General features: G+C 52.4%; 2 protein-coding genes across 4 annotated transcripts; one reads left to right on the top strand and one right to left on the bottom strand.

Annotated features, from left to right (window-relative positions):
- The first annotated feature begins 4,845 nt into the window (after nucleotides 1-4,845).
- Nucleotides 4,846-12,217, top strand: LOC138824300 (solute carrier family 25 member 45). 3 transcript variants are annotated; one of them, XM_070018087.1, is made up of 6 exons: nucleotides 4,846-5,237; nucleotides 6,883-6,926; nucleotides 7,110-7,181; nucleotides 7,466-7,651; nucleotides 10,129-10,387; nucleotides 10,511-12,217. In XM_070018087.1, exons 3-6 carry the CDS (start codon nucleotides 7,155-7,157, stop codon nucleotides 10,777-10,779), a joined length of 741 nt encoding a protein of 246 aa, XP_069874188.1. In that variant the 5' UTR covers nucleotides 4,846-5,237; nucleotides 6,883-6,926; nucleotides 7,110-7,154; the 3' UTR covers nucleotides 10,780-12,217. The 3 variants fall into 3 exon arrangements, with proteins under 3 accessions (XP_069874188.1, XP_069874187.1, XP_069874186.1); XM_070018086.1 differs by having other exon boundaries at nucleotides 4,846-5,807; nucleotides 10,568-12,217; XM_070018085.1 differs by having other exon boundaries at nucleotides 4,846-5,807.
- A 3,019-nt stretch (nucleotides 12,218-15,236) lies between these two features.
- Nucleotides 15,237-17,813, bottom strand: LOC138824209 (tigger transposable element-derived protein 3-like). The gene is made up of 2 exons (XM_070017872.1): nucleotides 17,762-17,813; nucleotides 15,237-16,989 (listed from the first exon to the last, which is right to left on the bottom strand). The coding sequence occupies exon 2, from the start codon at nucleotides 16,971-16,973 to the stop codon at nucleotides 15,558-15,560; it is 1,416 nt and encodes a 471-aa protein (XP_069873973.1). The 5' UTR covers nucleotides 16,974-16,989; nucleotides 17,762-17,813; the 3' UTR covers nucleotides 15,237-15,557.
- Nucleotides 17,814-22,503: the final 4,690 nt, after the last annotated feature.

The following is a 22,503-nucleotide window of genomic DNA, read 5'->3' as shown; positions in this document are numbered from 1 at the left end:
AGCCAATCGGAGCCCGAGGCCGCCGCGCCCGCGCCCTGCCGGCGTCCGCGCCCCCTCGCGGTTGCGCATGCCCGGATCCCCGGAGTCCGCCTCTGCGCTGGACGCGTCACGACCCAACCCCACCAACCACACGACCCTTGACCTATAAGAAGAAGTGGCGGAGCCAGGCGCTGGTGGCTCACGCCTGTAATTCTTATCAGAAGACTGAGCTCTGAGGGTCACGGTTCGAAGCCAGCCCGGGCAGGAAAGTCCACGAGACTATCTCCAATTAAATACAAACTACAACAACCAGAAGTGGAGCTGTGGCTTAAGTGGTGTAGGGCGAGCTTTGAGCCACACAGCTCGGTGCCAGCGCCCAGTCCCTGAGTTCAAGCCCTACAAGTGGCACAAAAAACAAAACAAAAACAAGAAATGTGGGCCCAGTGCCGGGGTTCACGCCTGTCATCCTAGCTACTCAGGAGGCTGAGATCTGAGGATCATGGCTCAAAGCCAGCCCCGGCAGGAAAGTCCGTGAGATTCTTATCTCCAATGAACCACTAGAAAATCGAAGTGGCGCTGAGGTTCAAGTGGTAGAGCACTCGCCTTGAGCTGAAGAGCGCAGGGACAGCACCCAAGCCGAGTTCAAGCCCCACAACAGACAAAAGGAAGGAAAGAAAGAAATGTTGATCAGATGACTGGGCAGGGTAGTACACACATTTAAGGCCCAAAATTGGGCTGTGAGGTAGAAGATTTCAAGTTCCACGTCAGCCGAGGCTATACAGTGATGCTGTCTCAAACCACAACCAACTGAACAAAAACCCCCTCAGGTCAGGAACGCTGTTTTTCCAGGATGTAGTCACTTGAGCCCTGGCAACTTCAGACACAAAGCCAGCTTGAGGTATTCCCAGGCTGAGGAGAGGCCTTGGGGCCTAGACAAGCGGCCATGAACCCACCCCCACCCCCAGTCACGTCACCAACAAGTCCTGGCAGTGCCAGCATCCTTGTGCCTGAGGTGCAAAAAGGGAGAGAAAAACAAGCTCATAGACTGTCTTCCCAAGCCAGGGGAACTAGAGAGTGCTCCAGGAGCAATAATGGGCTTGGAAGTGAGGCTACTGGGATGTGGGGTCACATGGCCCTAATTCCCCGCTAGGAAAGCAGCTCCTGACCCGCCTACGGTTCTTTAATATTTTTTTATTTTTTTTTGCCAGTCCTGGGGCTTGAACTTTCAGCCTGGGCACTGCCCCTGAGCTCCTTTTGCTCAAGGCTAGTGCTCTACCACTTGAGCCACAGCGCTACTTCCAGCTTTTCCTGAGTAGTTTATTGGAAATGAGTGTCACTGACTTTCCTGCCCAGGCTGGCTTTGAACTACAACCCTCAGATCTCAGCCTCCTGAATAGCTAGGATTACAGGCTTGAGCCACCAGCACCTGGTGGGTACTTCAATATTTGAGGCGTCTTTGCCTGTTCCCTCATACCCCACCCCCGTGCCCCATTGGAACCCATGGGGCAGTAATGTGGCCCCCAGATCGGAGTGACCCAGTGACTCAGGGAAGCTCATGTGTGAGTACAGAGAAGGGCACCGAGGGAACACGTGACTCCTTCCTGTTCTCAGCACTGGGACACACCAGGACACAGTGGACTGAGTAGCTGTGGGGTCTGTGCTAGATCAGGAAATGGAGACCCAAGGGACGCATGGCCCTGCCTCAGGAAGTGTCCATTGTGGTTTAACTGAGGAGTGAGGGGAGGGGGGGAAGAAAAAGAAAAGCCAGGAGAATGGCACCAGTGGCTCATACCAGTAATCCTAGCTACTCAGGAGGCTAAGACCTGAGGATTGTGGTTCAAAGCCACCCTAGGCAGGAAAGCCCATGAGGCTCTTATCCCTAGTTAACCACCAAAAAGCCAGAAATGAAGCCATGGCTTAAGTGGTATAGCTGTAGCCTTGAGCAAAGAAGCTCAGAAGCAGTACCCAGGCCCTGAGTTCAAGGCCCATGACAAAAAAAATTATATACTATGTGTATTATATAATATATATTATATAATATATTGCTATATACATTATGTGCATTATATAATGTATATATTATATGATATGTTGCTATATATGTTATATACATAGTGTATATACACAATGTATATACATTATACATAATGTATATAATGTATGTAGCAATATATCACATAACATATAATACATTATATATATAATATACAGACACGCACACGTAACATTGAGTGCTGGTGGCTTACATCTCTAATTCTACTCAGAATATTTGGAAAATTGAGATTTGAAGATTATGGTTTGAAACCACCCTGGGCAGAAAAATCCATAAGACTCTAGTCTCCAATTAACCAGATAAAGGTTGGAAGTGGAGCTGTGGCTCAAGTGGTAGAGTGACAGCCTTGACCAAAAAGGCTAAGGATAACAGTTCACGCCCTGGTACTAGCATCAAACAAAACCCTACAGCTACAAAATATTACAGTCAAACTTGGCACTAGTGGCTCAGGCCTGTAATCTTAGCTACTCAGGACTCTGAGATCTGAGGATTGTGGTTTCCTGCCAGACCATGCAAGAAAGTCCCTGAAACTCTTATTTCCAATTAACCAACAGAAAAGGGGAAGTGGCGCTGTGGCTCTAGTGGTAGAGCGCTAGCCTTAAGCGAAAGAGCCCAAAGACAGTGCCCGGGCCCTGAGTTCAAGCCCCAGGACCAAACAAGTAAAATAAAATTAAAATTAAAAAAATGTATATACACATGCATCACCCTTGATCTGTCAGAGCCAACAGAGATGGGGGGAAAGGGGGCGTTATGGGGGGTTGTCAGGCAGTGAAGAAGTTATGAGCTAGACAGTGACAAAAGGAGCACTGTACTCTGCCAGGAGGAAGAGGAACCTAGTAGAATTGCTGGAAGACTGGAGAAGAAGCCAGGGTACAGAACTCTGGGGAATCTATTATTATTATTATTCACTTTTTAAAATTTGAATACTATTTGCACAAGGTGTTTCATTTGACATTTCCACACATGCTTTTTTTTTTTTTGGTCCGGTCGTGGGGCCTGAACTCTGGGCCTGGGCGCTGTCCCTCAGCTCTTCAGCTCAAGGCTAGTGCTCTATAGTGCTCTACCACTTGAGACACAGTGCCACTTCCGGCTTTTTTCTTATGTGGTGCTGAGGAATCAAACCCAGGGCCTCATGCATGCAAGGCAAGTGCTCTACCACTGAGCCACCTTCCCAGCCCATCCACGCATGCTTACAATGTATCCTCATCCATCTCACCCCTCCCCATCGCTCTCCTTCCTCCTACCCCCCACTTTTTTTTTTTTTTTTGTCGGTCGTGGGGCTTGAACTCTGGGCCTGGGCGCTGTCCTTCAGCTCTTCAGCTCAAGGCGAGCGCTCTACCACTTAAGTCACAGTGCCACTTCTGGCTTTTTTCTTTTTGCTTATGTGGTGCTGAGGAATCGAACCCAGGGCCTCATGCATGCAAGGCAAGCACTCTACCACTGAGCCACCTTCCCAGCCCTGGCATTTATTACTTGAACCATGCCTCCATCCCAGCTCTTCTTTTTTAGTCAGTCATGGGCCTGGGCACTGTCCCTGAGCTTGTCAGTTCAAGGTGAGTGCTCTACCACTTGAGCCACGGCACCACTTCCAGTTTTCCAGTGGTTTATTGGAGATAAGAGTCTCACAGACTGTCCTGTCCCGGCTGGCTCTGAATTGTGATTCTCAGATCTCAGCCTCCTGAGTAGCTAGGGTTACTGGTGTGAGCCACTGGTGCCCTGCGAAGTTGGTTGTTTTTGTTTTTTTTTTTTGGGTCCGGTCGTGGGGCCTAAACTCTGGGCCTGGGCGCTGTCCCTCAGCTCTTCAGCTCAAGGCTAGCGCTCTACCACTTGAGCCACAGCGCCACTTCCAGCTTTTTTCTCTTTGCTTATGTGGTGCTGAGGAATCGGAACCCAGGGCCTCAGGCATGCAAGGCAAGCACTCTACCACTGAGCCACCTTCCCAGCCCAGTTGGTTATTTTTTAGTCTCATTTTATGCCTGGACTGTGATCCTCATTTCTGGTGGCAGGTGCATGTTATTGCCATTAATTAAGATGGAGTCTTCCAAACTTTTTCCCCCAGGCTGGCCTTCAAACTTTGATCCTGGATCTCCACCTCTCAAATAGGATTACAGGCTTCAGTGACTGCACCAGATGGCCCACCAGCCTTTACATTTTGGGGCCTTTTGGTAATGGAGAGAAAGAAAGCCTCAATTCTGACCGTTGGTACGACTTCCTGGCTTTTTCATCCATTCATAATTTTTTTTTTTTTTTGCCAGTCCTGGGGCTTGAACTCAGGGCCTGGGCTCTGTCCCTGAGCCTCTTTGTGCTCAAGGCTAGCACTCTACCACTTGAGCCACAGTGCCACTTCCAGCTTTTTCTGTGCATGTGGTACTGAGGAATCGAACCCAGGGCTTCATGCCTGCTAGGCAAGCACTCTACCACTAAGCCACATTCCCAACCCCATCCATCCATTCTTCCAAGGCTCATGGTAAGCCTACTCTGTGCCAGGACTATTTAGTGGCTAAAACCACCAGACATCCTTGAGTGCACAGATAACCAACTGCTTCTCCACAGAGCATGTAGATGATTAGCACAATGGAGGGAAGGAGAGGCTGAAGTGAGGAGGGCGTCTACTGCTGGACAGGAGAGCAGAGTACAGGGTAAATGAGCTGATTCAGGAAGGCCTCCCTGAGGTGACATTTGAGCCCCCAGCTTGAAGGAGCCCAAAGAGAGAGTGTCTGGAAGAAGAGTCTGGGCAAAGTCCTGGAGGCGGGGAGTTTCCTGGGCAAGAAGTAGGAAGTGAGGTCAGAGGAGAATGGGTGGCACCCTGCAAGTTCAGCCTTGCAAGGAGCTGACTTCCCTTTCCTTCATTTTTTTTTTTTAAATTTCATAGAGAAAACGCATTTCCTTCTCACAGTTTGGAGGCTGTGAAGTCCAGTATCTAGATGCTGGCCTCTGCCAGGGGCCCTCTGCCTGCGTTATCCTATGGCGGAAGGAGAGAGGGTGAGAAAGAGCCAGAGAAAGAGAGAGAGAGAGAGAGAGAGACTGAGAAAGAGAGGATTTTGATTTTGACTGAGAGCAGCCTGGAGCCATTGCAGACAGATACATGAACCTTTCTATAGTTCAAAGCCACATCCTTCCTTGGGGTAGGGGAAAGAGGAGGCCTTGGGAGGCTGTGTTTCTAAACAATTCTGGAGAGAAGCAGACAGCCAGCCCTCAGGACCCGGTGAGTTCTTGCTAGAGTGGTTTCTTTCTCCTGAGTTGTGCTGGCTGCCGTGAGCCCACTGCGGGCCCAGGCTGCCCCCTGGTGTCCAAACTCTGCCACTGCATGTCCTTGCTGCCTGGTAAGGCGGGCCAGGGGCCTTTTCTACTGTGGGATGAATGAAGTTTGGGTCTTATTCCTTGCCCACTGAGTCAGCCCTGAAGGGGTGCACCAGTCTGGGGCCCAATTGTCATCCCCAGCTTTGAGGCAACGCTGACACTGCCTAGGCAGGGAGCTCAGGCACCAGCGATGGCTGTCGCCCTGTCCTGTGAGATCCTCTACGGTACAGACGGCCTCCAGGCTCAGGGCCACTAAGCCAAAGTCGGCTCAGCCTCACTCCTGGTTACCTGAAGTCCGGGCAGTCAGCCACTTCTCACCTTACAGTCGTGGTTAAACATTAGTGGGAAGTGATCGGGTCTGTGGAGGGAGCGGATTACGCTTTCAAACAGTCTCTTGTTACGGAGTCCAAGCTGCTAGTTCCTGCGGGAGCCCAGACAATGCCTGTGGAGGAGTTTGCAGCTGGTTGGATCTCTGGTGAGTCATTTTGCTTGCTCTGGCACATCTTCCCCAAGAGCGGATCACTTCCTGGGGAGGATGAGTGACAGGAGGAGGAAAGGCCAAAGTCACCATGCTCCTGCAGGGCCATGGAGCCAGGTGTCCTGAGTCTCCAGAGAGAGGCCAGCCAGAGTGAGAAGGGAGGCTGCAATGTCCAATATCTAGGCACTGGCCTCTGGCAGGGGCCTTCTCCCTGTGTCATCCTATGGCAGCAGGAGACAGGGTGAGAGAGAGAGAAAGACAGAGAGAGAGAGACAGAGAGAGAGAGAGAGAGAGAGAGAGAGAGAGAGAGAGAGAGAGAGAGAGAAAGGAGTTTGATTTTGACTGACAGCAGCATTGCAGACAGATACACAAACCTTTCTATAGTCCAAACGTCTACCTTTCCTTGGGGAGGGGAAAAAGAGGAGGCACAGGCAGGTGAAGCTATGTCTGTATTCTAAGTTCTTGCTGGCTGACCACCAAGATACCCCAAACCACAAACCCCCTGTCACAGGCCACCTTGCAGGACGGACTCAGAAGGAGGTTCACCTTTGACCTTTACCTGCTGACCCAAGTTCCCCTTTGGGCCTTTGCCCTACCTGGTTGTGGGTGGCGCTCCTGGCCTCAGGCCTACTATGGGTGTGTACCCAGCAGCAGCTTCTGGTGACAGCAGGCTGCCCAGAAGAAAAAGAGGGGCCTTCTGGGGATGAGGTTCCCCCAGGGATAAGACCAGGAGTGGAGCCAGTAGGACTCTGGAAAGGGCTTCCAGCACTGCCTGAAATCAAGGCCATAGTCTTCTGGCTGAAGGAAGGCTGGGCACCGCTGGCAAGGAGGATGAATGATGGAGATGCTTTCCTTAATCAGCGCTGACGAGCAAGTGTTTTCTGCTCACGCATGCTTGGCAGAGCCCAGGGTCTCGTCCTTTGTCACAGCACCTTCCAGGCCTGGGGTGTGGGGGTGGGGGTGGGGGAGGACAGCTGGAGCCGAGCCTGAAGTGTGGGCCTTCCTCCTACCTGAATCCCCTTGTCCTCTGGCACAGACTGGCATTCACTCACTGGCACCTTTGTCACCACAGGAGCTCTGGGCCTGGTCCTGGGACACCCCTTTGACACGGTGAAGGTGAGTCTAGGAAAGGCACCAGAGGAACCAAACGAAAATCAGGGGTCCAGAGTAAGATCAGGTCTGCCTTGCAGGGGAGGGGGGCTCGCTCCTGCCCCGCCTGCTGGATGGCATCCATGGCGGGGGAGAGCTGGCTGCCTTGGCCTGCCTACCTGCCCAACCTGCCTTGTCCTTCCTGCCTAGGTGCGGCTGCAGACCCAGAACACGTATCAGGGCATCGTGGACTGCATGGTCAAGACTTACCGCCATGAGTCGGTGGGTGCCTGCTGTGGGCTGGGTGATACCAGCTTCTTTTCTTGCTAGCCGGGCTCTGCTCTTGGAAGAAATAAGACCCAAGGGTAGAGTCCTTTGGGGTACCAGGTGGTAGCTCAGCCGCCACACATGGAGTTGCAGGCCTTACCAGCCTCACTTGCCCGCCTCCTGGGGGCGGGGCTCTGGTCAGAGTGGGGTCCAGTCATGGAAGGACTGGGCTGGAAGAGCCAAGGGGAGCCTCATCGTGCCAGTCCACTGTGCCACTCGGCCCCTGTGCCACTCCGCAGGTCCTGGGCTTCTTCAAAGGAATGAGTTTCCCCATGTTCAGCATAGCCGTGGTCAACTCTGTCCTGTTTGGGGTCTACAGCAATGTCCTTGTGGCCCTCACAGCAACCTCCCACCAGGAGCGGCGGGGCCAGCCACTCAATTACACCCACGTCTTCATCGCCGGCTGCACTGCGGGCGTCCTGCAGGTGAGGGAGACGCCTGCGCATGCGCACACCAGGTGGCACCAGTGATTGGCCAACCGATCTGTCCACTCCTGTCCCTCTCTGGTGACCCGTGGCTGTGGCTGGGCAAGCCTAGCTGGGGGCTGGGGGACCCTGGCTTGCCAGGCTTTCAGGTCATGGACATCAAAGACAGAGAGAATTGGGCAGGGGGAAGTGCAGCCAGTGCCCACCATTGGCTGACTGGATTTGTCCACCTCTGGAAGGTTCTACCAGCCTGGAAGCTGTAGGAAGACTACTCTCCATGGTGAGCTTTGACCTCAAGGACCGACCATCCCAACAGAGCTCAGAGCCCAACCACTCTCGTGGTCTTATGGTGGTCCTGGCATTTGTCCAGCAAACACTGGCTCTGGGCCTTTGCCTACACTATCGGGGTGGCTTTGAGTCACCAGCCTCTCCTGAAACCCAGGCCACAGATTTGAATCATTAATCATTAAGTCACGCCCAGGCCACAGATTCACATCATTAATCATTAAGTCATACCCGTCCTTTGCTTTTGGTCTTTGTTCTCTGTCCAGTGGTACTGAGCTTCTGAGGGAAGGGAGGAAGCCAAGAGGGACTTTCAGGCCCCAGAGGAGCACTGAGTTGAATGAGGTCTCTGATCATAAAGGGACAGAGGCCAGGTGCCTGTGGCTCACTCCTGTAATCCTAGCTACTCAAGAAGCTGAGATCTGAGGATCACGATTCAAAGCCAGCCCAGGCAGGAAAGTCTGTGAGACTCTTTATCTCTAATAAACTACTCAAAAAAAACAAAATCTGAAAGTGGCACTATAGCTCAAGTAGTAGAGCAGTAGCCTTGAGCAAAAGAAGTTTAAAGACAGCGCCCAGGTTCAGAGTTCAAGCCCCAGGACTGGCAAAAATACATAAATAAAATTAAAGAGATAGAGGGCTCAGGGCCTTGCTCCATTCTACACACCAGCTAAGCACCCGAGCCACCTGCCCTGGTGACCGTGACACTTCAGGGGGCAGAGAGCAAGACCCAAGGACCCAAGTCTGTCAAGAACACCATGCTCCAAAGCCCCTGGATCCTCAGTTGGAGCCCCTGTCTTGCAAAGGAGACCCCTGGTCCCCAACCCTGCCTGCTGAGACCCTTCTAAAGCCTGAGAACCTGCCACCAGCCCCATCAAGGCCTGAGAAACAGAGCTCATCTGCCTCTCAGGAGACAGACAGACAGACAGACACCCCATAAGCCATCAGGGACATTCCAACATGAGCTTGGAGCCCAACACCTGAGTTCCAGTAGCTTCTCTTGCTCAACCCAAACCTCACCCCCTCTTTATTCCCCAGCACCCACTCACCCCCTAGAACCCAATATATTATAATACTATACTGAATCTAGCTGGGTGCTGGTGGCTCACGCCTGTAATCCTAGCTGCTCAGGAGGCTGAGATCTGAGGATAAGAGTTCAAAGCCAGTCCAGGCAGGAAACTCCGTTGGACTCTTATCTCCAATAAACCACCAGAAAACTGGAAGTGGCGCTGTGGCTCAAGTGGTAGAGCACTCGCCTTGAGCTGAAGAGCTGAGGGACAGCGCCCAGGCCCAGAGTTCAAGTCCCATGACCGACAAAAAAAAAACAAAAAACTATACTGAATCTATTGTCCTCACCACCCAATACAAAGGTTAAGAGTTCTAGGACCTTCCATCTTACTTACTTGTCTCTTCATTGGAACAACAGTGGCTAGGGGCTTGAAAGGCAGGAAAGAGCAGCCCTGCTTTGCCCTGTCCAGGACCATCACACAGCAGGACAGTGAGGGAGACTGGCCTGGTAGTAAGAACAGGGCCGGTGACATGACCTCCACCTGGAGAGACTCAGGTCTTTGCTTGATGGTCACAGACTCCCTCAGTTCCAGTGCTTGAAAATTAAAACCTCCTCTCCCACTGTTGGGAAAATAAATCAGGTGTACCTTTGGGGACCCAGAGGCTGCTGCGGTATGAGGAAGGTGCTGAGTGCTAACAGGGCTTTGTACACACACCTCTGTGTGTGTGTGTGTGTGTGTGTGTGTGTGTGTGTGTGTCTTGACTCAGGGCCTGGCACTGTTCCTAAGCTTCTTTTGCTCAAGGCTAGCACTCTACCACTTGAGCCAGCTTTGTCTGTGTATATGGTACTGAGGACTGGAGCCCAGGGCTTCATGCCTGCCAGGCAAGCACTCTGCCACGAAGCCACACTCCCAGCCCTGTCCCTGAGTTTCTTTTGCTCAAGGTTAGCCTGCTACTACTTGAGCTACAGCTCGCTCCACTTCCAGCTTTTTGTGTGTGACTTGTTAAGAGAGAAGAGTGTCATGGATGTTTCTGCCCAAGCCTGGCTTTGAACCGTGATCCTCAGATCTCAGCTTCCTGAGTAGCTAGGATTTATAGGGTAAGCCACTGGTGCCCGGCTTCTCTTGTTATCATCAGCAGCTACCAGTCTACCTGACACCCGGGGCCTTGTGTGTCTTTCCTCGCAGTCCTACTGCCTGGCTCCTTTTGATCTCATCAAAGTCCGTCTACAAAACCAGACAGAGCCCAGGGCACAGCCAGGCGGCCCCCAGCCACGGTACCGGGGGCCTGTGCACTGTGCAGCCACCATCTTCCGGGAGGATGGGCCCCGCGGGCTGTTCCGGGGATCCTTGGCCCTAGTGCTAAGGGACACCCCCACTCTGGGCCTCTACTTCCTCACCTACGAAGGGCTGTGTCGCCAGTACACACCAGATGGCCAGAACCCCAGTAAGTGATGTGGTGAGGGGTGCGGGGAGGTGGACACAGGGCTGGGGTAAGGGTACAGCAGGGTTAGGGAGAGAGGTGGGGCTGGGGAATATTCTGGTCCCCTTTGACCCAGCTCTACCCCAGGCTCAGCCACAGTGCTGGTGGCTGGGGGCTTCGCCGGCATCGCCTCTTGGATTACAGCCACGCCCTTTGACGTGATCAAGTCCCGGATGCAGATGGATGGGCTGAGGCAGCGAAAGTACAAAGGAATCCTGGACTGCGTGAGCAGCAGCTTCCGGCAGGAGGGGATAGGAGTCTTCTTCCGGGGCCTGACCATCAACAGTGCCCGGGCCTTTCCAGTCAACGCCGTCACCTTCCTCAGCTATGAGTATCTCCTGCATGCATGGGAGTGAGCCCGGCGGGGACCCCGCAGCTGGACCCCTGCTGACTAAGTAACTGGAGGCCGAGCCCCACCAACCTGTTTGCAGGTCAAAGACGAGCGGCTCGGCCCTTCCTAGGCCAGGCGCCTCCCAAGGTCCAGCCAGGCAGGGAGTCATCTGCAGAGGAGCCAGCGCTCGAGGCCCAGCCCACACTCCAAGGTAGCGCTCAGCCTCCAGCGAGACTCGCACCTCAAGCGCTTCGGCTTCCCAGAAGCAAGAGCCCAAGCACCGCCGCTCTGATGGAGCTGCTGGACTCCACTGGCCACAGCCTCTGCGCCCTTCCCACTTCCGGTGACAGTGCATTTGGATCATCTCACCTGGCCTTTCAAACCTCTCCAGGGTAGTATCTCTACAATAAAAAAATTAAAAAAAAAAAAAAAAAAAAAAAAAAAAAACCTCTCCAGGGGAGTCCCCTTGTCTTCCTCCTGTCCAGAATCCAGAGTCTTCCAGGCTCTTCCATTACCTTCAGGAGCCTCCCCTACCCCCAAGGTCTTTCCCCGTAGGTTTTTTTTTTTTCCTCTCCCTTCGTGGCTTTGTGATCCTGAAACAAACAAGCTGTACCACAAGGCCCAGGCCGGGTGTCCTTGGCCCCTGGTTAATCAAAGCAAGGTCTCTACCATCCCTCTAGCTGCTCACATGATTCTTTGAGACTCAGGCAGAGCACTATCTCCAGACCACTGGGGCTGACTTTGGGGATCCTAGGCTCTCTGGTCAACCTGCATACCTTGATGCTAGCCCTTGCCTCGGCTGCTTTGTGTGTGAGCCCCCCCCCCACACACACACACACTAGTACTAGGCCTTGAACTCAGAGCTAAGGCACTCTTCCTTAGTTTTTTTTTTTTTCCTCAAGGCTGGTGTTATACCATTTGAGCCACATCTCCACTTCCAGCTTTTTTCTGGTTAATTGGAGATAAGAATCTCTCGGACTAGCCGGGCGCTGGTGGCTCACGCCTGTAATCCTAGCTACTCAGGAGGCTGAGATCTGAGGATCGCGGTTCAAAGCCAGCCCGGGCAGGAAAGACTGTGAGACTCCTATCTCCAATAAACCACCAGAAAACTGGAAGTGGCGCTGTAGCTCAAGTGGTAGAGCGCTCGCCTTGAGCTGAAGAGCTGAGGGACAGCGCTGAGGCCCAGAGTTCAAGCCCCACGACCGACAAAAAAAAAAAAAAAAAAAAAAAAAGAATCTCTCGGACTTTTCTGCCTGGGCTGCGTTGCAATGGCAATTCTCAGACCTCAGCCTTCTGAGTAGCTAGGATGACAAGCAGGAACCCTGTGTTTGGCTTCTGCTGCTTCTGAGTTGCTGTGTTGACTCACTCTTGTTTCTTGCCTTTCCCTTTCGTTTGGGAGCACTTTGTGCTCCAGGTTGTATATCTGTCTCAGCGCAAGCCCAATGCTGGATGGGACATGCATCTCCAATAAACACTTATTGAGATCCTGAGTACATTGCTGGTCCTTCTCCCTGCCCCCTCCTCTCCCCCCCCCCCCCTCCAGCCACTACAGCTGTCTGCTGAGCACCTAACCTCTGTTTGCCGCCTGAGCCATCTCCAGGTCCTCTCTGGTGGAGATAGAAGTTGGGAGTGCCTGCCTATAGCACTTTTCTTCTCCCCCCCACCCCATCTCAGATCCTAAGTGAGACTTGAGCCAGGCACGGTGGCTCACACCTGTAATCCTAGCTACTCAGGAGGCTGAGATGTGAGGGTCATGGTTCCAGGCCAGCCCGGGCAGGAAATCTGTGAGACTCTTATCTCCAATAAACCACCAGAAAACTGGAAGTGGTGCTGTGGCTTAAGTGGTAGTGCACTCACCTTGAGCTGAAGAGCTGAGGGACAGCGCCCAGGCCAAGAGTTCAAGCCCCATGTCCTGACATTACCCTGAGCTCACCTCAGGGTGACCTAGACTCCCTGTCAACTTACCGGGGGCTTCTCCTAGACCCGACCCCAGAGCAGTCTATCAGTTTACAGGAAGGTGACTTCGGCTCAGACGCATTATGTAACTTGTCCTAGATCACATAGGTGCGAAGTCATACAACTTGCCTGGCTGCCTGATGTTCCAGCTCCAGAGCCCGAGCCCTGCGCCCCCTAGCGCTGCAGCCCTGCACAGGGCTGACAGTCACAGGTGCCCCACCCCAGCCTCTGGCTCAGGCCAGATGTTCAGAGCGCCTCTCTCTCCCTTCCTCTTACATGAGAGCCCCTAACTTGTGTTCATCCTCCTTCTCAAGGTTTCATGGAATCTTACCTCTCCTTTCCAATTCTAATACCATAACCAGGGTCCTATCCTGAATCTGGAAATATAATTTCATTTTAATAGGAATATAATTTAATATAAATGAATACTTATAAATAATAGAAATATAAGTTAATTTGTTTGAGCTTTTGTGCTGAACACTAGCATACTACCACTTTGAGCCACAGCTCCACTTCCTGTTTTCTGGTGGTTAATTGGAGATAAGAGTCTCACAGACGTTCCTGTCCTATCTGGCTTTGAACCATGATCCTCAGAGTTCAGCCTCCTGTCACTAGGATGACAGGTATGAACCACCAGCACCTGGCAATTTTTTTCAGTGCTGAGGATTGAACCCAATGCCTGGCACATGTTAGGCAACCACTCTACCACTGGGCTACCTCCTTGAATCTCAAGTCTGACCAGGTCACCCTAGTGAATGACTTTCCATTACTCTGAGGGATCAAGGCAAGCTCCTTCCCTTACCCTGCATTTTACTTGCTCTTAGTTCCTTCAAGATATCTGAGCTGGATCAGAGCCAGGCCCTGAGTTCAAGCACCAAGATGGACAAAAACAAACACAAACAAAGTATCTAATACTCTCCTACAGAAGGACATTTGCATATGCTCTTCTTGTTGCTTTTATGCCTCCCATTTACCTTTCAAGTCTCAGTTCTATATTGCTTCCTTAGCGAAAACTTCCTTAGTATCTGTCTAGGTCAGGTTCCTGAGGTTCAGAATCACCAGGAGGGTGTACTAAAATACAGATTGCAAAGCCGGGCGCTGGTGGCTCACGCTTGTAATCCTAGCTACTCAGGAGGCTGAGATCTGAGGATCACGGTTCAAAGCCAGCCCAGGCAGGAAAGACCGTGAGACTCCTATCTCCAATAAACCACCAGAAAACCGGAAGTGGCGCTGTAGCTCAAGTGGTAGAGCGCTCACCTTGAGCTGAAGAGCTGAGGGACAGCGCCCAGGCCCAGAGTTCAAGCCCCACGACCAAAAAAAAAAAAAAAAAAAAAAAAAAAGTACAGATTGCGGAGTCCCATCCATAAGTTTCTGATTCAGCAGGTGTGCATTTCACTAAGTTCCCAGGAGGCGCTGATGCTACAGGTGCAGGCACTGCACAGCCACCCGCATACGCTTTCCCGTTATCTCCTCCTCAGTCCATAATCACATACTCTCCTCCTCTCTGTGACTCCGATCATATCTGTCTGTCCTTTAAATAAGGAACTCCATGGAGCAGGTACTCTTTTTTTTTCCCCCTCATGTCAAAATTCTAGCTGGCATATCAGGGTGCTTAAAAAATAGTTGTTGGCTAGGCATGGTGGCACATACCTGTAATCCCAGCAGTAGGGGTTTGCGGCAGGAAGATGGGGTTTCAAGCCAGCCTGGGCTACAAAGAATAAAAGGCCATTCTTTCCCTAAAGATGACCTACTTCTAGCATTGCAAATGTATTCCTTTCCTAATGAACTTCTCTATTCCTTTTACTATGTTCAAGTCTTGTCTGAATTCTTCTGCTGGACACAAGGACTGAGGTCAATTAGCCTATATATATAATTTTACTTTTTGCTGGCTCAGGGCCTGGACTTCTTTTGCTTGAGGACAGTGCTCTACCACTTGAGCCACAGCTTTACTTCTGGCTTTAATATATATATATATATATATATATATATATATATATATATATATATATATATATATATATAGTTTAGTGGAGATAAAGAGTCTCAGAGACTTTCCTGCCTGGGCTGGCTCTGAACTGTGATCCTCAGAACTCAGCCTCCTGAGTAGCTAGGATTATGGGTATGAGCCACTGGCCCCTCCCAGCATTACTTCTGACAAAGGTGACCCCCGGGGGCCTCCACCCTTCAGTGTCCAGGCCATTGATCCTCCTCTGAAGGAGGGTCTCTACTGGTCATTACCAAAGGCACACAAATCGATTTTTCAAATCTGAATGGAAAGATTTCCTCTACTGTCATGAAAATCACATCCTGGTCTCTTTGCTGTTTAAACCTTTATTTCCAGGGCTGGGAATGTGGCTTAGTGGTAGAGTGCTTGCCTACCATGCATGAGGCTCTGAGTTCTGATTACTCAGTACCACAGAAATAAAATAAAACAGTACAAAACTTTATTTCCAGAAGCAGAACTGCTTTTGACATGAAATTTAAACAATGGAAACAATGTCTAGAAAACCGAAGTTCCACCTTCCCAAATGAACTCCCTCTGTTTTATTTTTTAATTCTGGGACTGGAACTTGAACTCAGGGTCTGATGCTTTCACTCACAGACTGATGTTCTACCACTTGAGCCATGCTTCCAGCCCTCTCTCCTAAAGTTCTAGCCTGAGGCTCCATCTTCAGAGCTTCTTCTCAAGCTTGGAAAGTTTTGACTCCAAGCTTAGACTTGGTGTGCCAACTTCCCTCCCTTCTACACCTTTCCTAGGTGGTATTTCCACAGGAAAGAGCTGCTCCCCGTCTGGAGAGGCGTTTCCATGGGAAACAGGGGCGGGGCCCTGGCCGCTGCCACGGGTCCTCACAGGCAGCACAGCCGCTCCACCTCGGCCTCACACTCATAGAACTTCTCAAAGAGCTCTGGGGAGGTGCTATTGACCTCCAGCCACCTCCTCAAGGTGCCCAGGGCCTGTAGGGCGTCGGCTTTGGTAGGCAGGGGCTCCAAGCCATCTTCTCTATACCCTTCCTTAGCGTCAGTGCCCGTCTCCTCCTTGCACATTCCGGGGCCTGGTTCCTCGTCCTCCAAGTCCACGAAGTGGGAAAACTCCTCCTGGCTCAGTCCACCAGCAACGGGCGGCATCTCAGAGGCTTTGTCCAGGGCCAGGGGCGTTTTGCCTGGAGCTAACCCTTCCTGAATGAAGCTGCTCCAAATGAGCTGAGAAGGCACCTTGGTCCAGGCTGCCGAGGCCATGTGCAAGGCATCCAACCCCGTGATGCCTTCCCCAGCTTCCGGCAGTGAGGTACCCTCTCTCCTGCTCTGCACAGCGGCCAATTTGCCCAGCAAACGGTGCCGGTAATGAGCTTTAAAGGCCCAGACCACAGAGCCAGGCAAGGAAGGTGTCGTGCTGGAGGCAGACAGAGGTAAGAGTCTCACGTGGTGGAGCCCGGGCAGGCCTGCCAACTCCTCTACCACTTGGGCAGCCAACAGCAAGGCTACCTGTCGACCCTGCTGCCCCATGTCCTGGTCAAACTGTGCCAACCACTCTGCCCAGGGGATGCTTGGGTCCGGGTGGTAGGAAGCAAGCAGTGCCTCACTGCTCACCCCAAAGAAGCACATAGGCGCAGCCTGGAGCCCACCGACCAGCACTCGCCGCTTCTCTGTGCCCCTGCTGTTGGCACACAGGAGTACTTTCATCCGATCACACGCAAATGCTCTGCCAGGCACTGCCCGATACAGCAAGGGCACTTCAGCACAGCCAAAAACATCCTCTGGAGAGAAGTCTTTAAGGGAGAGAGGGGGCTGGGCCTGGGACGTGAGGCCTAAGGGAGGTGGTTCAGGAGGGAATGGAGGAGGAAGGACATGGCGAGCCCCGAAGCCTACATTGTTTCGGCGTTTCCAGCGGACCAGCCAGCCAATGCTGGGCACAAAATCCTGGCCCATGATATCAGCCAACTCCTTGGCTTTGTGGAGTAACATGGGGCCCGTCACATCCCAGGCCTTGGCGCGGGCAATGTGGTACCAGCAGAGCAGAGCTTCATCGATCCCGCTATATTTGGACTCCCGCTTGCGCTTGCGCTCTCGGTTGGCAGTGCCGCTACACCAGTCTGCCAACAGCTTCTCCTTATTCTTGCAGATGCGGGAGATTTGGGGCTGGGAGACTTGGAAGCGCCGGGCTACCTCCGACTGGGACATTTTGGATTCATCCAGGAGTTCCAACACCTGAATCTTTTCCGCCAGGGACAAGGCATGGAGTTTCTTCTTGCTACTCAGCTCCATGGCTCCTGCAGGGCACCTGTGGAGACAGGAGAGGAGAGGATCTCGCGGGCGCTGAAGCCAGGAGGGATGGGAGAAAGTGGAGCCCGTGAGGACAGGGCAGTGGTTGGACTGTGGGCAGCTGCCAGATACTGGACCAGCTGAAAGAGCAAGGGATATGGCTAGGGCTGGAAACGAGCCTCAGAAGTGCTAGCAGAGCGAGGGGTGTCTGGTCTGAGGAGGGGAGTGCGGGCTGGGGTTCAGCAGGATGAGTGAATGCAGGGGACAGCTGAAGGAACAAAGGAATATGGCTAGAAAGGGTCTGGGCCTGGGCCTGGGCCTGGGGGGGGGGCGGTGCAGATACAGGGGACAATCAGGACAAGATGGGGATGATGGTCTGGACTGTATTTCGATGAAAATGTTGGGGTGGACCAAATGAACAGAGTTGAGGTGAACAGGTGTACAGCCGACAAAGCCGTGAGAATGGAGTCTGTTGGTGCTGGGGGCCGGGGTGGCTCAGGCTGGGCCGGGGTGCAGCCTGGGGGAAGTGGGAAGGCAGGGCGAGAGTGCAGGTGCACAGGCGACAAAGGGCGACCGGGGTGGAGGCTGCGGGCGGCGAAAGGGTGGAGTGTCCCCAGTAGGAAGGGTGGGGGCCTGGAAGGGGTACCCGGACCCAGGGCCGAGCGCCCCGGACCCAGGCAGGCCAGGACACGGGCGCTGCGCCCTGGCCCGCCTCGCCCCACCGGGACCTGAAGCCCGTGGGCGGGGCCCAGGCGCCGACCCGCCCGCCCAGCCTCCCGCTCCGCACCCACCTCAGGCGCTCGTCCCGTGGCTCCCGCCCCTGCCCCCAGCCCGGCTCCTGAATCCCTGTTCGGGAGGCGATGGCAGAGCAGGGAGGGACGGGCGCCACGACCCCCAGGGCGGAGCGGATCAAGGAACCGCGCGGGCAGCGGGCGGTAGGTTGCGGGCAGTGGGCCGCGGGAGCGCGCACAGCAAGGCCCGGTGCGGGCCGCCCGCGCCAGAATCGCTCCGGGCTGGGGAGGACTGCGGTGCGGGCCCTCGACCGGCTGTAGCCCCGCCCCAGATAAACCAGATTGGCTCTCAGAGGCGACTCGTCCCGCCCCCGGCTACGTCTCATTGGATCCCGTGAAAGTGGCGGTTCCTCAGGCGTGCTGGAGGCGGAGCCTCTGGCGTGGGGGGGGGGAAGAGGCGGAGCCAGGATCAGCGGGAGCCCCTAGGCGCGGCTGGACTCGGGGACCGGGACCTGGCGCTGGCTAGCCCGAGAAGTGGCGTGCGGGCAGCGGAGGTGGCTCAGCGCCGCAAGGCCTTCCTGACTGTCATCCTTCATCTACCAAACAGGGCTAAAGGCCGTCACGGAATTGTTCTGAAAAGATAAAATGGATGCAAGCTTCAAGCCATACAAAAGCTAGTTACCATGGACAGCGCTGGTGGCCTCGAGTCTGTCACCCAGGCTACTTTTGACAAGGCGCCAAATCTTTGACAAGATTCAAGCTGCAAAACTTGGTGCCGATGGCCTACCTATGTAATTCTAGCCACCCCTGAGGCTGAGATTTGAGATCTGAGTTGCAAGCCAGCCCAGGCTTGAAAGTCTGTGAAACTCTTTTTTTTTTTGTCGGTCGTGGGGCTTGAACTCTGGGCCTCAGCGCTGTCCCTCAGCTCTTCAGCTCAAGGCGAGCGCTCTACCACTTGAGCTACAGCGCCACTTCCGGTTTTCTGGTGGTTTATTGGGGATAGAAGTCTCACAGTCAGCCGGGCGCTGGTGGCTCACGCCTGTAATCCTAGCTACTCAGGAGGCTGAGATCTGAGGATCACGGTTCAAAGCCAGCCCGGGCAGGAGAGACCATGAGACTCCTATCTCCAATAAACCACCAGAAAACAGGAAGTGGCGCTGTAGCTCAAGTGGTAGAGCGCTCGCCTTGAGCTGAAGAGCTGAGGGACAGCGCCCAGGCCTGGAGTTCAAGCCCCATGACCGACAAAAAAAAAAAAAAAAAAAAAAGAAGTCTCACGGTCTCTCCTGCCCCGGGCTGGCTTTGAACTGCGATCCTCAGATCTCAGCCTCCTGAGTAGCGCCCGGCTCTGTGAAACTCTTAATGCCAATTAACCACCAAGGCCAAGAGCTGTGGCTCCAGTGTGCTACAATGCCAGCCTTGAGCAAGAACAAACAGAAAACACAAAAACACAAAAACTTAGGCCCCAAGTTCAGGCCCCAGTACCCACACACACATATATGAATCATACACAAAGATCACTTCTACACTCAAGAATATAATTTCCTTTCTTACGAATATTTGGTCCTGCACTAAATGTAGGCATGTTAATCTGCAGCTCCACATTCTCCCTGCCCCTTACACAGCTGGGTGCTCACCTGTACTGCTCACGTTTTTTATTCTATGAAGCTTCCTAAATTTCCTCTAATGCCTTGTCATTTTCTATGCTACCTTTTTTTTTTTTTTTGTCGGTCGTGGGGCTTGAACTCTGGGCCTCAGCGCTGTCCCTCAGCTCTTCAGCTCAAGGCGAGCACTCTACCACTTGAGCTACAGCGCCACTTCCGGTTTTCTGGTGGTTTTATTGGAGATAGGAGTCTCACGGTCTCTCCTGCCCGGGCTGGCTTTGAACCGCGATCCTCAGATCTCAGCCTCCTGAGTAGCTAGGATTACAGGCGTGAGCCACCAGCGCCCGGCTGCTACTTTTTTTTTAATTGGGCTTGAACCTAGGGCTTGGGTACTGTCTCTTGAGCTCTTTTGTTCAGGGCTAGAGCTCTAACCATGAGTCACAGCTCCACTTGCAGTTTTAGGTTTTTTTTTTTGGTCGGTCGTGGGGCCTGAACTCTGGGTCTGGGCACCATCCCTGAGCTCTTCAGCTCAAGGTTAGCGCTCTACCACTTGAGACACAGTGCCACTTCCGGCTTTTTCTGCTTATGTGGTGCTGAGGAATCGAACCCAGGGCCTCATGCATGCAAGGCAAGCATTCTAACCACTGAGCCACCTTCCCAGCTCCTCCACTTGCAGTTTTTGAGTGGCTAATTGGAGATAAGAGTCTCATGAAAACTTTTCTGACCACGCTGGCTTCAAGGCATGATGTTCCAAGTCTCAGCCTCCTGAATAGCTATGATGATAGGCATTGAGTCACCGGTACCCCTTGACTGGAAGCTTTTTCTATGTTTTTTTTTTTTTTTTTCTCTGTCATGGGGCTTGAACGCTGGGCCTGAGTACTGGCCTTCAGCTCTTCAGCTCAAGGTGAGTGCTCTGCCACTTGAGCCACAGTGCTACTTCCGGTTTTCTGGGTTTTTTTGTGTTTTTTTTTGTTGGTCGTGGGGCTTGAACTCTGGGCCTGGGCGCTGTCCCTCAGCTCTTCAGCTCAAGGCGAGCGCTCTACCACTTTAGCTACAGCGCCACTTCCAGTTTTCTGGTGGTTTACTGGAGATAGGAGTCTCACAGTCTCTCTTGCCTGGGCTGGCTTTGAACCGCGATCCTCAGATCTCAGCCTCCTGAGTAGCTAGGATTACAGGCGTGAGCCACCAGCGCCCCGCTCTGGTGGGTTTTTATTGAAGTTTCACGGCCTTTCCTGCCAGGGCTGGCTTTGAACCACGATTCTCAGATCTCAGCCTCCTGAGCAGTTAGGATTACAGGTGTGAGCCACCGGCGCCTGGCGTTCTATTTTTTTTTTTTAATTAAAAAAATTTTTTTTGTCAGTCGTGGGCTTGAACTCTGGGCCTGGGCGCTGTCCCTCAGCTCTTCAGCTTAAGGCAAGCGCTCTACCACTTGAGCTACAGTGGCACTTCCGGTTTTCTGGTGATTTATTGGAGATAGGAGTCTCACGGTCTCTCCTGCCTGGGCTGGCTTTGAACCGTGATCCTCAGATCTCAGCCTCCTGAGTAGCTAGGATTACAGGCGTGAGCCACCAGCGCCCGGCTATTTTTTTTTTTAATAGAAGTTTCAAAATGCATTCAGAAAGGCTTTAGAGCTGCACGCTGAAGTCTTGGCTGCACATGTCTTGCTCTGGCTCAGGAGCACACAGGCAATTAGCCATGCATCAGATGAGCAAGGCTGAGGCCCTTCCCCGGAGGATGTCCTCATTATCTCTGCAAAAGCTTTCTCTGTCTCAAGGTGACATCATTGGTTTGCTGAGATTATCTTTTATTTAGTAATCAAATTTCTGGACCTATTTTGTCTCTGGACTGCAATGTCAATTGTAAAACCTGTCACAACTCCCATCTACATGTCCCAGTTTAGCAGAATTTTCCCCAAACAGAAATAAACAGCATATGGGCTGGGAATGTGGCTTAGTGGTAGAGGTTTGCCTACCATGTATGAAGCCCTGGGTTCCATTCCTTAGTACCACATACACAAGAGCTGGAAGTGGTACTGTGGCTCAAGTGGTAGAGTGCTAGCCTTGAGCAAAAGCTCAGGGACAGTACCCAGGCCTGAGTTCACCCCCAGGACTGGCAAAAAGAAAAGAAAAGAAACAGGGTGATAAAAGTTGATTTTAACCCAAATTTTATATTGATAAAAACAGCTTCACTGTTGTTTATAAGAAATTGTGGGCTGGGAAGGTGGCTCAGTGGTAGAGCGCTTGCCTTGCATGCCTGAGGCCCTGGGTTCAATTCCTCAGCACCACATAAGCAAAAAGGAAAAAACTAGAAGTGGCGCTGTGGCTCAAGTGGTAGGGCGCTAGCCTTGAGCTGAAGAGCTGAGGGACAGCGCCCAGGCCCAAGAGTTCAGGCCCCACGACCGGACCCAAAAACAAACAAACAAAAAAAAAACAAAAAAAAAAAAAAGAAATTGTTATCAACTTGAGTTTACATAAGTTAAATGAAATAAGCAATTTTATATCTGCTTTGCTAGTTGGGGCCAACAAAAATTTTGAGTGGGGGAGAAAAGAACCAACCAACCAAACTTGAAACTAAACCCACTGTCCGAAGGAAGAACATTTTAGATGAAACAGCCTTTTGTGTGTGTGTGTGCTGCTTCTAGAGTTTAAACTCAAGGCCTGATGCTGTTCGTGAACCTCTTTGGGCTCAAGGATAGCAATCAATCACTTGAGCCACAGTGCCACTTCCAGCTTTTCTGTTTATGATGCACTGAGGAATTGAACCTAGGGCTTCATACATGCTAGGCAAGCACTTTACCACTAAGCTATATTCCCAGCCCTCTGAGTAATTTCTTTTTTCTTTTGTCAATTGTGGGGCCTGAACTCTGGGCCTGGGCGCTGTCCCTCAGCTCTTCAGCTCAAGGCTGGCTCTCTATCACTTGAGCCACAGCACCACTTCCAGCTTTTTCTGTTTATGTGATGCTGAGGAATGGAACCCCGGGCCTCATGCATGCAAGGCAAGCACTCTACCACGGAGCTACCTTCCCAGCCCTCTAAGTAATTTCTTGGAGATAAGTTTCATGGACTTTCCTGCCTAGGCTGGCTACAAATGGCGATCTCAGCCTTCTGAGTAGGTAGGATTACAGTGGTGAAACACAGACACCCGGCTGAAACAGCCCTCTTAACTAGTTGAGTTGGGAGATAAAACCATTCAGCAGAGGGC

The sequence above is a fragment of the Dipodomys merriami genome, unplaced genomic scaffold (genome assembly GCF_024711535.1).
Source record: "Dipodomys merriami isolate MVZ:Mamm:240054 unplaced genomic scaffold, mDipMer1.0.p SCAF_128, whole genome shotgun sequence".
Lineage (NCBI taxonomy): Eukaryota > Metazoa > Chordata > Mammalia > Rodentia > Heteromyidae > Dipodomys > Dipodomys merriami.
Note: the sequence above shows the minus strand (reverse complement) of the source record. Positions and strands in the feature narration are given on the sequence as shown.

What these genes read in the sequence shown, in the direction of transcription:
- LOC138824209 (XM_070017872.1), bottom strand. Translation starts at nt 16,973, where the DNA reads ATGGAGCTGAGTAGCAAGAAGAAACTCCATGCCTTGTCCCTGGCGGAA.
- LOC138824300 (XM_070018085.1), top strand. Translation starts at nt 5,771, where the DNA reads ATGCCTGTGGAGGAGTTTGCAGCTGGTTGGATCTCTG. An exon ending in ACCCCTTTGACACGGTGAAG is followed by an intron (nt 6,927 to 7,109) that starts GTGAGTCTAGGA and finishes CTTCCTGCCTAG; the next exon opens with GTGCGGCTGCAGACCCAGAA. An exon ending in AGACTTACCGCCATGAGTCG is followed by an intron (nt 7,182 to 7,465) that starts GTGGGTGCCTGC and finishes GCCACTCCGCAG; the next exon opens with GTCCTGGGCTTCTTCAAAGG.